Source organism: Puma concolor, chromosome D2 (assembly GCF_028749965.1).
Source record: "Puma concolor isolate L17-30 chromosome D2, mPumCon1.1.hap2, whole genome shotgun sequence".
Taxonomy (NCBI): domain Eukaryota; kingdom Metazoa; phylum Chordata; class Mammalia; order Carnivora; family Felidae; genus Puma; species Puma concolor.
The window spans coordinates 87,736,446-87,749,947 of NC_141677.1; the positions used below are offsets into that span (position 1 = coordinate 87,736,446).

The 13,502-nt window shown below is 64.5% G+C and overlaps 1 protein-coding gene across 1 annotated transcript in view; it reads right to left on the minus strand.

Moving 5' to 3' along the window:
* Positions 1-737: 737 nt before the first annotated feature.
* STK32C (serine/threonine kinase 32C) overlaps positions 738-13,502 on the minus strand; it is a 78,602-nt gene continuing 65,837 nt past the window's right edge. Inside the window, exons 3-12 of the mRNA XM_086681243.1 lie at positions 12,388-12,539; positions 9,575-9,748; positions 8,661-8,698; positions 8,470-8,559; positions 8,154-8,257; positions 7,379-7,495; positions 5,996-6,121; positions 5,780-5,911; positions 2,332-2,399; positions 738-1,407 (exon numbers count right to left, since the gene is read on the minus strand). Of these exons, the coding sequence (XP_086537369.1) occupies positions 1,269-1,407; positions 2,332-2,399; positions 5,780-5,911; positions 5,996-6,121; positions 7,379-7,495; positions 8,154-8,257; positions 8,470-8,559; positions 8,661-8,698; positions 9,575-9,748; positions 12,388-12,539 (1,140 nt within the window). The 3' untranslated portion in view covers positions 738-1,268. The remainder of the gene's footprint in view (positions 1,408-2,331; positions 2,400-5,779; positions 5,912-5,995; positions 6,122-7,378; positions 7,496-8,153; positions 8,258-8,469; positions 8,560-8,660; positions 8,699-9,574; positions 9,749-12,387; positions 12,540-13,502) is intronic.

The following is a 13,502-nucleotide window of genomic DNA, read 5'->3' on the forward strand; positions in this document are numbered from 1 at the left end:
CCTGGTGGTCCCCAGATCTGTTTGGTCAGTGCAGCCTCAGAGCTGCACTTCCGGGGCTCCGCCGGGGCCGACGTCCAGGCACAGGCGGGGCCGACGTCCAGGTACAGGCGAGAGGTGATCGAGGAGCCAGGTCACACCCACATCCGCGCAGCCAGCACAGGAAAGGGGTGTGCTATCCCCTGGGGTCTCAAAGTGCACACTGAGATTCACAAGGTTTTACAGAACCCTAACCTCTTCCTCGTTCTTGCCTCTGGCACCACCAGGTCTCCACCTAGAACTTTCTCTGGGGGCTGGCACCACCCACAGGTGTCCTGCAGCTGCCCACCTCTGGACCCTGGCTTCCCGGTAGTGACTCCTGTGTCCCCTGCGTGGGCACACGGGGTTGTCTCTGACATGAACTCCCCCGGCCCTTGGCGAGCGGGGAGCTCCCTCTGCCCAACTCAGCCAGCTCTTTCTCACGCAACCTGCGGTTCTGGTTCTGGTTCTGGTTCTCCACTGCCCCCACCCCACTGGCAGGCTTCGCCACCGTCCCTGTCGGCAGACTCCGCCCCTGCCCCACCCCACCGGCAGGCTCCGCCTCTGCCCCGCCCTCATCGGCGGGCCCCGCCTCTTCCGTGCCTCCACTGGCCGACTCCGCCTCTGTCCCGCCCCGTTCCCGCCAGCAGGCTCCGCCTCTGCCCCCCCAGCTTTGTACAACCCCCTGCCGGCTTACAACACGCACGACACTGGACACCGAGCAGCTCTTAGGTCGTGATGCTCAGAGGTGACAACTGTACAGAAACACAGCAGAAGTCGCCAGAACAGTGTGTCCATAAAAACACTCCTCACCTTTCCGCACGAGACTCCGTGCGCCCCGGGGAGCCAGTGCACGGACGTCCGGCAGCCGACGGCGGGGCCGGTGCCGAGGGCTTATGTACAGCTGAGACTGGTGGCACTGGAGCCTCTGTGACTTGCCAGTGGTGGGCCGGAGGGGTGGGGGTGGGGGGCACCAGCGGAGGCCGCAGGCCTCCTGCCACCGTTGCAGGTAACGGAGCCACCGGGGCGCGTCCCCCACTCCCGGCGGTTGCCATGGGCCACGGAGAGCCCTCGAGCAGGCTCGGCAGTCAGCCCGTCCCCGTGCAAACAAGGCCAGGGAGCAGCGGGGCCACCAGGCCCGGGGTCTGTGCTGGGAGGGGCCGGGCTGCTCGGCGGGGAATGTCCACGCTGGGCCTCTGCCCGCCACCCCGTCCTGTCCTCCTGGCAGACCTGAGTCTGCAAAGCAGCGGGAGCTAACTCTCGGTGAGGCGGGAGGGGCAGATGGGGCCGCACATGGACAGGGCGGGGCGCGGCCCCTCGCGGTCCTCCGCAGCCTCCCCGGCCCCGGGGGCCGGCGGCGGCTCGCTCGCGGGGTCCTGGCTCTTCTTCAGCCTGTGGGGGGGAAACACAAGGAGGGGCTTTCTGCAGCCTCTCCGGCAGCCGCAGGACGCTTCTGGCCACCCCCAACCCTGGCCTTGGCCCAGGACTTGCAGAATGGGTCCCCCCAGGGACTCGCCGGAAGAAGTGCCCCTCCAGGCACCGCAGGGGGCAGAGAATGGGTGTGGGGTGGGCCAGGGGTCAGCCCAGCCCAGCAGCACCCTGCCTGACCACCGAGGCCTCAGACTGCAACAGTGGGGTTGGGGAGCCAGAGCCGAGAAGGACACCTAGTTTAAGGGCATGTCCTGTGGGTCAGCAGTTTTGGAACAAAGCTTGTCAAGAGCTTGCCTGAGCGTCCTTATCCAGGCCTCCGGCCTCCAGGATGGCAGCCAGTGCCCTAAACCAGTGCCCACACATCGTCCTGGTCACCGGAGTGCAGAGCTGCCTCCTCCAGGAAGCCCTCCGTGCTGCACCTTACCACCCCTCTCCTGGGCCCGCAGCGCTGGGCTTCCTCCCTCCACTGCAGCAGGTGTCTTAGCTGTCTGAGGCCTGTCATAGCTTCCTGCTAACCAGCATGTGCCCTTTCTGTCCCATGGTCCCTGACATTCAGGAAAGTTTGTGGCATGCACGAGGGAGGGATATCAGTCCATGTGACTGCAGGACTGCCCAGCCATCACCTCCGGCTGGGAAGTCGGCGGAGTCTCTCCTCGGGAGAGGCTGGCTGTTAGACCTCAGTTTACAAGTGCAAGTTCCCAAGCTCCCCTCCCTCCCACACAAGCCTGAGCAGGGGCCTCCCACTCTCCCTCCCTGGGAGGGTGGGGACCCGCTTCCCGGGTCCCCTGATGCCCTGTGGCTGCCGGGGCTCAGGACCTGTGTGGCCCAGAGAGCCTCCCCCTCCCCTTGGCGCCCTGCTGCCCGCCCCCCAGCGCACGCACTCACTTTTCTCTGTTAAAAATCACAAAGTCTTGCTGGATCGCATCAAGGCAGTCCTGAAGGTAGTCATTCTCCTGTTAGAAAGACATACCAATGAATGTAATGGATGCTGTTAGACTCCCTCCCCTCCCCTCAGATGGGTTCCCGAGCGTCCCTCCCAGCCTGTCTCTTCCCCTGCTGTGGCCTGCGCCTGTGGCTTTCTGTGGAGACCTGACCCGGGCTGTTGGAGAAACTCTGCCCTCAGGCAGCCAGAACATCTGGGAGTTTGCATCTCCTGGGCGACCCTCAGCCAGTGACCAAAGGGTGCCCAGTTTGGAAGCCCAGCCACTGCCTCAGGGCAGACGCTGCCACGAAGGCAAGGTCTGCAGGACAAAACTTGGGCCAAAAACCATACCTGGCTTGGCTCCCTCCCCTCCCTGCATCAAAGCCAAGGTCCTGGGAGACAGAGCTGGCCTCTGAAACCTGGGAGGGCCTGAGTGCACACATGTGGCCACGATGGCCCCTTCCAGCCACGAGAGGGCCCTCCCCGCCGGAGGACAGCAGCACCTCCCCGCCCCCCCAACCCATCTGCCTCCACCTGCCCCCAGCAGCAGGGCCTGTGTGAGACCCGCTAAGGTCAGAAGGGCACCGCCTGGTGCAGGAGCAGAGGCCGGGTGGGTGCCCGGAGGCCTGACGGGTGTGGGGCATACGCAGGAGGGACAGTGTGGGTGTGGGGCGTCCTGCCATGGCCGGGAGCTAACTCCCGGGCAAGAACCCTGGAGGGGGTCTAACATGCTGCCGGGCAGCTCCTGGAAACTTGGAAGGAATGATGGCCCGGTGAAGATTCCAGAACAGCCCGGGACGAGTGCTGTCTCAAGAGAGGTGGGCAGCCAGAAAGGGCGGACAGACTCAACATCGAAGAACTGATCGCCCTCAGACAACCATGCTCTCCTGGGGGGCCCAGAGGACGTTCCTTTCAGTGAGGCGCTAACGACTGAGCTGGTGAGGGGGCAGGGCACCATGGAGCAGCTTGGCACCGCCTGGGCTCTGCAGGAGACGCTGTTCTAGAACCGAGCCCCCCGGCGGCCACGGTGATGATGGTGCGCCGGAACAGCACGAGCCTGGACCCAACTTATCCGGACCCAGCCAAGTGGGAGTAAGCCCTGTAACCGGCCGCACCGTGCAGCGGGAAGCAGGTCCCCCTGCGCCCGGGTCTAGCGGTGTCCAATGGGTCCCAGCGCTCCTAGGGCCAGGGACACGGACAGCCAGCCCATGCTCACACACACACACACGTGCACCCATGCACACAGATGCATATGTGCGCACATCCTCACACACGTGCACAGGCGCACACATTGCACATGCACATACATCTCCGTGCACACGCACACATGTATTTACACGCGCTCACGCAGTGCACCCATGCTTGCACACGTGCTCACACCTTCACGCACAAGCATGCTCACACATGTGCACCCCTGTGCACACACTACATGCACACACGTGTGCACACTTTCACACATGCACACGTGCACAATGCTCACACATGCATACATGTGCACACATGCTCGCACACACGCACCCACACGCACCCATACACACACACGCACACATGCACAGTAAGATCAAGGGTACGAGAGAAAGCTGTCACCAGCCACCTTGATGGAAATTCACACCATTTCCCGGGTGTACCTTTGGAAGTCTGTTGGATACAGGGTCTGAGCTAACTCTTGGCCACGCCACCTTGCAGCTGGGTGAGAGCAAGTGTCCCCACCCCGCCCAGTGGCTGGCCCCCAACACCCCCCACCCCCACCCTGAGTGCATAATCAAAATCCACTCATTTGGCTTCTGGTACAGCCCTCGTAGCTGGTCCTGGATCTGTGGGGTAACAGCTGTACCATGCACGAGGCCAAGAGGCTCCTGAAACTGCACCCCCCCCAACAAAGCAGCCTAGATCTACATAAACAAGTCCGCACCAGAATGGAATGGCAGTGACAAGTGCCACCGTCACGACTGTAAGTGTGTACCTTTGCCTTCGAGCCCCCAGGGCACAAGGACGCCGCTCCCCGTTACCCTCCCGCTCACTATGGAGACCTGGCACCTGGCTCAGGGCAGACGATGGGGACCGTGGCACATGTGGCCCAGGGCAGCTCCAGGCACAGCTGCGGAGCCCGAGGCGGCACGTTACCAGCGTGGACCATGCACGGCTCTGTGTGCGGCACACAGCCACCGACCTGACAGGGCCACCCTTCCATGCCCACAGGGGAGGGGCTAGGGCCAGCGTGCACGCACCCAAGGTGGACGACTGTACTTCCAGGAAACGCTTATTTTGGGTTGATTAGTCTTTGAAAGCCATGCCAAGCAGTTCAACGGGAAAACAGCAGCGTCTTCAGCACATGAATGAGTAGATATCCACGTGCAGGAGTGACCGTGGACCTGACGCTACCCATAAAAGTTAACTCAAAACGGACCCCAGACCTAAATGCAAGAGGTAAAGTGATAGAATGCGAAGAAGAAAGCGCAGAAGGAAATCTTCGATAAGACGCCAGACGCACAAAATAAGAGAGCAGGAGTGGAGACACCGTACTTCATCAACATGTCGCAAACGACCCCACCCGACGAGGAAAGAGAAAGCCACCGAACAGAAGAAACTATTTGCAGCTCATGTCTCCGACGAGTGTCTCAGGACAGGTGAACGGCTCTTAGCAATCATAAAAAGATAAGGAGGGTGGTTCCGGTGCTTTCGCGTGAACGGCTCAGAGTCCGTACGTGCGGGGCCACACCTGCAGTCCCACCTCTGAACACCAGGGGCCGCCACCAGCAGTCCAGAGTCCAGGCCCCCCAGCCCGGACCGGGCAGTGTGGTGAACGTGGCTGACACCCAGCCCCCGCCTGACCCCTGTGCCCAGGGGCAGGCCCGAGGAGGCCGCACCAGGGCTGGGGTCTTCTGCCGGCTCAGACCGGTCCAGGGGCAGGAGGGCCACAGCTGTGACTGCTGCCATCTGCACCTATACCCCAGCTGCTTCTGTGAGCACCAGCTGTCCCTCGGGGACAGGTGCAGGGTTGATCCCGCGCTCACACGCGAGCTCCCCAGGAGCGCCCCCACCCTCCCGGGAGAAGCTCTGTGACCTGGGGCAGGCGAGGGGTATCTGTGGGTTTCGCTGTGTCCCCCCAGAGTGATGTCCTAACTCCCAGCTCCTTGGAACGTGACACAGAGTCACATAAAGAGAGGGTCATCTGGGTTAGGGTGGGTCCTAACCCGTGGGTGATGGGTGTCCCTATAAGAGAAGACACATGCATGTGCCCCTGGGGGCAGAGGTGGGAGTGATGCGGGCCGGGGAGCCCTTCCACCAGGAGCAGGATCTCGAGACATTTCTACCTGCTTAGGAGAGGAAGCCAGGGGCTCGGCCGGGGGGTGGGTTTCAAGGTGGTGCCCCGGAGGGAGGGGGGGACCCCACACCAGGCCCCCCACTCACAGACTGAGAGCTGTCTCTGCTGCTGTCCCGGGACCTGTTCTTGGCCAGACGCTTTTTCTTCTTGTGTAGAGGCCTGGACTCCAGGATCATCTCCTCCAGCTCAAAGGTGGGGTCGCAGTGCAGGCGGCCTTTCTGTGGGGGGGGATGGGAGCTGAGCCCCACCACCCCCGTCGGCCCCCGCCCACCTGGGGCCCCGCCCACCGCCCACAGGCTTACGTTGGGCACAAAGCCCGGTGCCACCTTCTTCTCACTGAGGTCCTGCCACAGCACGCCGGCCAGCGATGGGGCCGCCTGCATGTCCTGTAGGCTGGAGGCTCGGTGCTTGGGGTCCACAGTGAGGAGCTGGAACACGACCCACGTCAGATGGCACCCACGCCCAGCACAGCCCTGGCGCCCACAGCTGGCCACCTGCCCCAGGCCAGGGCACCCCACTAAGAGGATCTCAAGGGTCAGGCAAGGAAAGGGGGCACTGACTCCAGATCAGTGCAGTCATGTGGCCAAAGGGACAATCTGGCCAAGCCCCTGGAGCCCAAGGCCAGTGGAGGGCGTGTGGGGTCCACGGGGACCTTTGACTAAGAGTCACCAGCAGGTGGCAGCCTTGGCCTGGTGAACGGCAGGAAGGGCCCCAAGACCGGAACTAAGTGGACACAGCCCCTGGGAGTCGGGGTGCCGTGTGCGGTCAGGTCAGTGTGGCTGGGTGTCCCCTCACATGCTGTCCCTGTCCCTGTCTCAGAGAGAAGGCAGCGAACCCTATCCCAGGCGTCCCTGAGGCGTGAGGCTTGGTGCACGGATGGCCCTTACTCCCTGCTTGGGTCTCTGGGGCCCAGGTCCACCGTGGGAGCTACCTGGGCAGGGGTGGGCAGAGCCGTGTGGGGTGGAGGCTGGGTTAAGAGCCTCTCAGGAACTGGGAGAGGCTGCTAGCTGCCCGTCTGTCATTCCAGGGGCGAAGGTGTCCAGCAGCAGGGGGGACATGCAGGGAGGGCCCTGTGGGCCAGGAGACGGGGGCCGGCTGGGCCTTGTGTGTCCTGTAAGCTCTTGCACGGCCGGTCCCGACCCCGGAGGCGCCCGTGTGCGACTCTCTGAGTGGAAAGCGGTGGGGCCGGCTGAGGGGCAGCCCCAGCCCAGGCCTGGACACCGGACCGAGGCACTGTGATAGCAGCACCTGGCCTGGGTCCCTGCCAGACTGAGGTCCCCTGGCTGCTGCAGCCACCTGTTCAGCCAGTGGGGGGGGTGCAAGGGGGGTCTGGGGTCCTTTTCGTGTGCTCCCGGGGGGTGAGCCCGACTGCTGGCAGCAGGCAGTGGCCACCCATGTCTGGCAGAAGGTCGGGGTGGAGGAGGCCAGAGCCTGCACGCACCCTCCCCCCGACACGTGTGACAGGGGGGCCTGCGCCTCAGTTTGGGCATCTGTGAAATGGGGTGATGCCGGGCCGTGGGATTTAGTTGGTGACGGGCACATGGCATTCGGCTCACAGCCAGTGCTCGGACTGGCCCAGCTACCGCAAGACGACAGAGAGCCCAGCGGGAGCGACACGGACGTGCACACGCAGGAAGCCGGTGCTTCCTCAGCGCGGGGTGGGGGGGGGGGGGGTGGGGACTCACCTTCCGCAGCAGGGCCACCATCTCCTTGGACCAGGTGGGGACGTACTGGACGCTCACCGTGCTGAACAGCTGCACCAGGGACTCCACGGCATTGCTGGAGTGGACGTCGTAGGGCCTCTGGGGCGGGGGAGGCAGTGCTGTGGCAGGGGACCCGCCACCCAGAGGCCCCCGAGGCAGCGCCCCACCCCCAGCACACACATAGCGCGGCCTCCGCTCCCAGGAAGATGCCGGGTCTGGGCCGCGCCTGCGTCCAGGCCGGGAAACTGGCCAGGACAGGCCGCCCCTCTGGCCGGGCAGGAAGCACATCACCCCCATGGATGCCCCGGCCTGGGCGGATCGGCCCTGGAGGCCAGGAGGGGCCACCTTCCTCCAGGCTGGGGTCCTGCAGTGTGGCTGAGGGTGCAGGGCCTCGGAGGCCCCCCAGGAGGGATCAGGAGGGCCCCAGCCTCCCAGGGCTAGAGGGTGAGAGCAGGGGACCCCACAGGAAGGTCCCAAGGACGCAGCCCCACTGACAGTTCTCTCCACTGCCTGGCCCTACAGTGCCCCTCCCCTCCCCCCCCCCCCCCAGAGCCCACGGTGGCTTCCCTCCTGCGCTGGCTCAGGCACCACTCTCCATAGACACCGCACTGGAAGTGTGCGTCCACGGAACGGGTGACTGTCCCTGAGCACCTGCAGGGACGGCCTCATCCCTTCCCAGGCACCCAGGCCCCCCCACCTCCGTGAGACACAGGCAGCTCAGGTCGAGGGCCAGCCCCCACCCCCAGGAGCTCCGTACCCATCCACGTAGCAGCTCGTAGGCCAGCACCCCCACCGACCACCAGTCCACCTCGAAGGAGTAGCCGCTGCCACCGCTGACGAAGGACTGGAAGATCTCCGGAGCTTTCCAGGGAGGGAGAGGCCACTGAGCATCCCGGAACCGCGGGTCCCCTCCCCCGCTGACCGCCCGGGGGACCCTCCCCCACCTGGTGTGGGCGGTGGGCCGACCCAGGAGTGTGTCCTAGCTCTCACATCGTCACCTAGCGTCTGTCTGAGCCTGTCCCGCACTACAGCAGGCTGGCCGGGGGGGTGCAAGGCTGGTGGCCGCGGCTCACCCATGTATGGCTTGGTCCCCGCCAGGGCGGTGGCCCTCTCCCCGTCCTTTATGATGGTGGCGATGTTGAAGTCGGTCAGGTGTGCGTGCCCTGCGAGGAGAGAAGACACAGCCGGTGTCCCGAGGGCTGGAGGGGCATCCTGTGGGCGGGGCGCGCGCCCCCACGGCCAGCCTCCCGCAGCCCGGGCTCACCTTGCTCGTCCAGCAGGATGTTGTCGGGCTTGACGTCCCTGTTGCGGGAGCAGGAAGTGGGGAGATGGTCCAGGAGCCCTGTTCGTGCCTTGCAGTCCCTGGCAGGGCTGGCGGTTCCCTCACGGCCCCTCCCCACTCAAGGCAGAGGCCCCAGAAACCCAAGTGGGCCTTGGGAAGATGCCACCTGGCAATTCTGACCGAGCCAGGTGAAAGGAGCCGTTCTGGTCTCTGGCAAAGTGCCCCTCCCACCTGGGTGAGGCCAGGAAGACAGCAGGAACGTCCTGGACACAAGGGTGCCAGAACCCCCAGGGGACAGCAGAACCCCGTCCCCAGTGCCCCAGGCTGGCTCCTCTCCCACCACCCCCCTTCGTGGCTGGCCCTTCCCCAGCCCCCCGGGCTGGCCTCTCCTCAGAGTCCCGGGGCTGCACAGAATTGACGACTTGGGCCTCTGCCTTGCACCAACTGGCCTCAGGCCTCACCCTGCTCGGCAAATGTTCGCTGCCTGAACTGTGACCAGGTAACAGAACCCCCAGGCAGACACACAGAGACCCCATCTACTTGGCTTCGTAATATACCACATGCGCTTCCTCGTTTCGTTCTGCGGATACAGCTCTGTCTTCCTAACTTCATCTGCTTTCAGCTAAAGTTACAATCAGCCTGATTCCCCAGGGGCACGGCAATGAGCAAACGGACTCCTGCTAGGGGTGGCAGGGACCCGGCAGCTGAAGAGCCCAGGTGAGGGCCGCCCTGATCCCGGCCGAGCCGGGGCTGCTCGCCTCGGACCCACCCCGAGGTGGACATCAGGTGCACAGCCTTGGAGCCAGGCGCTGGCTGGCCCAGGTGCCCCACCTGGGGGCGGGGGGTGGCCAGAGCAGGCAGGAGCCTGCCCGGGAGGCCATCAGGTAGGCACACACCTGTGGATGATGTGCTGACTGCGCAGGTAGTCGAGGGCCAGCGCCATCTCGCAGATGTACAGCCTCACCGTGTCCTCGGAGAACTGGACGTTCTGCTGCAGGTGGTATCGGAGGTCCCCGCCCAGGAGCAGGTCCACCACCATGAACATGTCCTCCTCATCCTGGAAGGAGTACCTGCGGGCACCGGGGGAGGACCTGGCACACACGCACGGCTGGGGAGCCGGCGTCGCGGTTCCGTCCACAGATGGAATCCACAGACGCCACACCCGACGAACCCCCGCCTCCCACGGGCACTCTCCGGGAGCAGGGTCCCGCCCGGGGTGCTGACCCGGCTCCTGCCCGGGAGCCGCGCTGAGCCGGGGCCCTTGGGAAAGATGGAGGGGCCCGTCCTGATGGGAGAAGCCCAGCTGGGGGCAGAGACATGGGAGTGACCGGTGGAGAGAAGGATACATCGTCTCTGGCCGTTTCCCTGCCGCCCCTCTTCTCTCAAAAGGGGATAAAAGCATCTGCTTTGGAGGACCGTTAAGGAATGGAGACCTCAAGGCGAAATGCTCAGGCAGTGCTGGGCAAGGGGCCGCTTCTAACAACCGTGGTGGTGGGGGTGGTGGGGATGGTGAGGGTGGGGGTGGGGACGGTGATGATGAGGACAGTGGTGATGACGGTAGTCACAAGACAACATTTAAGGACCTCCTTCCATTTTGTAATTTCTTTTGTGAGCTCTCAGAGGGCAGTCTTACTGTTGAGCAACTGGCTCTTTCCAAAATAAAGTCACGGGGCGCCTGGGGGCTCAGTCGGTTAAGCGTCCAGCTTTTTTTGGCCCAGGTCATGATCTCACAGTTCGTTAGTTCGAGCCCCCATCAGGCTTCACGCTGACAGTGCAAAAAGCCTGTTTGGATCCTCTCTCTCTTTCCCTCCGCCTCTCTCTCTCTGCCCCTCCCCGGCTCGTGGTCTCTGTCTCTGTCTCTCTCTCAATAAATAAGCTTAAAAAAAAGAAGAAAGTTACAAAGAATTGATTTTTTTCACGTGATGTTCCTCTCGCTGCCCACCGGAAGCCACCCTGTCCTCATCTCAGGGGCAGGTGGCCTGGGGAGGGGATATGGGTCCAGAGGGCAAAGGGACTCGGAAGGCCAGGCTCCGGGACAGGCCAGGAGTCCTGGGGAGCAGTGGACAAGAGCAGGCGGCCTCCCACGCCGGGAGCTGAGGCTGCGGCGGCCCCGTCCTGGTGGCGGGAGGCATCCCTGGCAGGCCCGCCCGTGGGGCTGGGGTGGTGGCCACAGGAGCAGGGCAGGAAAACATCATGCTGACGGGTCACGTCCCTCAGTCGTCCTACGTGGACCACTTTGTCTGTGTACGTGCGTCGCTAATTCTGCACTGGGGACCACTGCCACCCCTGCTCCACAGACGGGATGTCGTCTGCCGCAGCAGGAGGAGTTTGACGCGGGAGCCCGTGCTCCTGGCCACTAGGCAGGCACGTGGCCTCCCAGAGAGAGCCCCAGAGGGTGTGGAGGAAAGCGGAGGCCCCCCAGGTGGGAAGTCCTGGGTCTTCTATCTCGGCAAGCCCCAGGGCCGGTGTCACAGTTGAGGGTCGGCCACACACGGCAGCCCCTTCCTGAGAGGCTGCAAGCAGGCCCGGCCCGGTGAGGCCCTCCCTGGCCGGCACAGAGTGGGTGGGTTTGAGGGGTGCTTGGACGCCCCTAGCTTTAGAACCACTGCCCCAGGATGCCGAGAAGACCGCCATGGAGCACAGTGACACGGCGACACCGTGTGGCCCCGCTGGCCCCTCTGCTTGCCTGGACGCTAGACATTCGTAGGGACATCGGGCCACAGTGAGGGAGGCCCGGGGCCGCGTGCAGGGGTGAGGGGCTGGAGGAGGCCCGGGCAGCCGGGCTCCACCGCCCTGGGCCCTGCTCGGCACCTCGCCCTCTTCCCACAACCACGTGGGGAAGGCCACACCCCCCACGCACAGCCAGCTCCTCCCTCCTGCCCGGTCTCCCCCCCCCCCCCCCCCCCCCCCCCGGGGCGGGACCACGGTTCCGGTTCCGACGGGGAGAGCCGGCTGCGGGCTGCTGTCCAAGGCGCGGTACCCTCCCACCTGCTGCGGCCCAGGTAAATAAGCGAAGGGGGACCTGCGGCTCTGAGTGCGTCCTGCAGGAGCTAGCACCAGGTCACTTGCAACGGTGCACCGTCCCTGCCTCCGTCCCGTCCCCGATGCGATGCCGCTCGGGCGGCCTCTCCCTCCATGTTGGGCTCCCAGTGGGGGCGGGGCTAGGCCTCGTCTCTCACACGCCTCCCCAGCTGCCGCAGCACCTGGGCCCACCGAGGGCCCTCGGGAACGCCACCCGGTCTGTGAGCCCATCGGGGAGCACAGACCCCAGGAAGGGAGGCTGTCAGGGAGGATTCGGAGAGGACCCCGGCGGGGAGGACTCTCGTGCAGCCCCACGCTCACGGAGGAGAGAGGAGGGTGATCTCACTGCAGCCTGTGTCTGCCTCCCCTCAGGGGCTGGTCTTGGCGACCATTCTAGGGAGGAACTCAGGCCCCCAAAACTCTCCCCCACTGGCTTTAGCGCCAGAAACTCCAGGGGCCCCAGGCCTCCTTCCGGGGAAAGCCTGGGCTTCCCACGGGTGGGAAACCTGCATCAACACGTGCGTCGTGCACACCTGGACGGCGCTGGCCCTGGGGAACCTGAAGGTGAGCGCGCGGGGGGCGGGCCGTGGGCGTCAGGGCATCCCAGAGGCAGGAGAGGGGGGAGCAGCGGGGGAGGGTGGCGGCGGGTCCAGCCTGGGCTCTGTGCCCGCGAGGCGAGCTCACGCACCACAGGTTCACCAGGAAGACGTGCTCGATCTCCTGCAGGATCTCCAGCTCCCGGAACACGTTGCGCACCTCGTCCCGCTCGATGCAGTGCTGCTTGTTCATGTACTTCATGGCGTACATCTTCTCCGTGTCCCGCTTCTGCACGATGCACACCTGGGGGCAGAGGGCGCTTCAGGTGGACGCCACCACCCCGCCTCCCACGCTGGCCACGGCAGACGTGACTCGGGAACGACTGCATGTCTTTGGTGGGGCAAATTCCTGTGCAAGGCGCCTTCGGAAAGCAGGCAGGACCCAGCCAGGAGCACGGCGCTGGGGCCCAGGAACCCCACGCCCACCACCAGCGGTGACCCACTGCCCCTTCCTGGGGCTCGGAGCAGCAGCTGGCTTGGAGGGCCGCTGGGGACGAAGTGGGGAGACCCCTCAGCCAGAGCCCTGCACCTGGGAAGGCCCCAGACGTGAGAGCTACTGTCCTCGTCACCCCTGAGCCACCATCCCCAGAGCAACAGGGACCCTCCTACAATGGCGGGGCCCCTGCATGGCTCTCAAGTGCTAATCCCACCCGGCACGGAGCTGCGAAGTCCACTCGCGATGTTGGCGGCATTCACACTTTGGGCAGAGAGTGGGGGTGCAGGGACAGCAGAACCACAGAAGCAGCACAGATTCGTGCGCGCCCGAGTGGCCAAGGGGCGTCCATCAGAGCCACGGACAAAGGTCTCCAACAGCAAACGGGGCTAACGCACAAAATCACAGGCCGGGGGCCACGTTCCCCACCCAAGTCATCGAGGGACCTCTCGAGGACAGAAAACTCAAGTCACGCCTGAGGGTCCCCACAGCCTTTGGGCTCCAGGTGTTCAAGTAGCCGGAGCTGGGGGAACTCGAGGAGCGGGGAGACTGTCCGGGGGCCCCACCCAAAGGCAGGTGGCCTGGACCTGACCGGAAGTGTCAGTGAGCATCAGGGTCGCGGGCCAAACCCGCGGGATGCAGCCCTTTTAGGTGAAGCCCACGGTCCCTCACCTGGGAACACATCCTAAGACACGAAGGTGTTCTGTGGGTTTTTTTTCAGAAGATGTTTACCAGTTGAGCAAACTGCTTATCACAGACTTTCAACCAACCTGA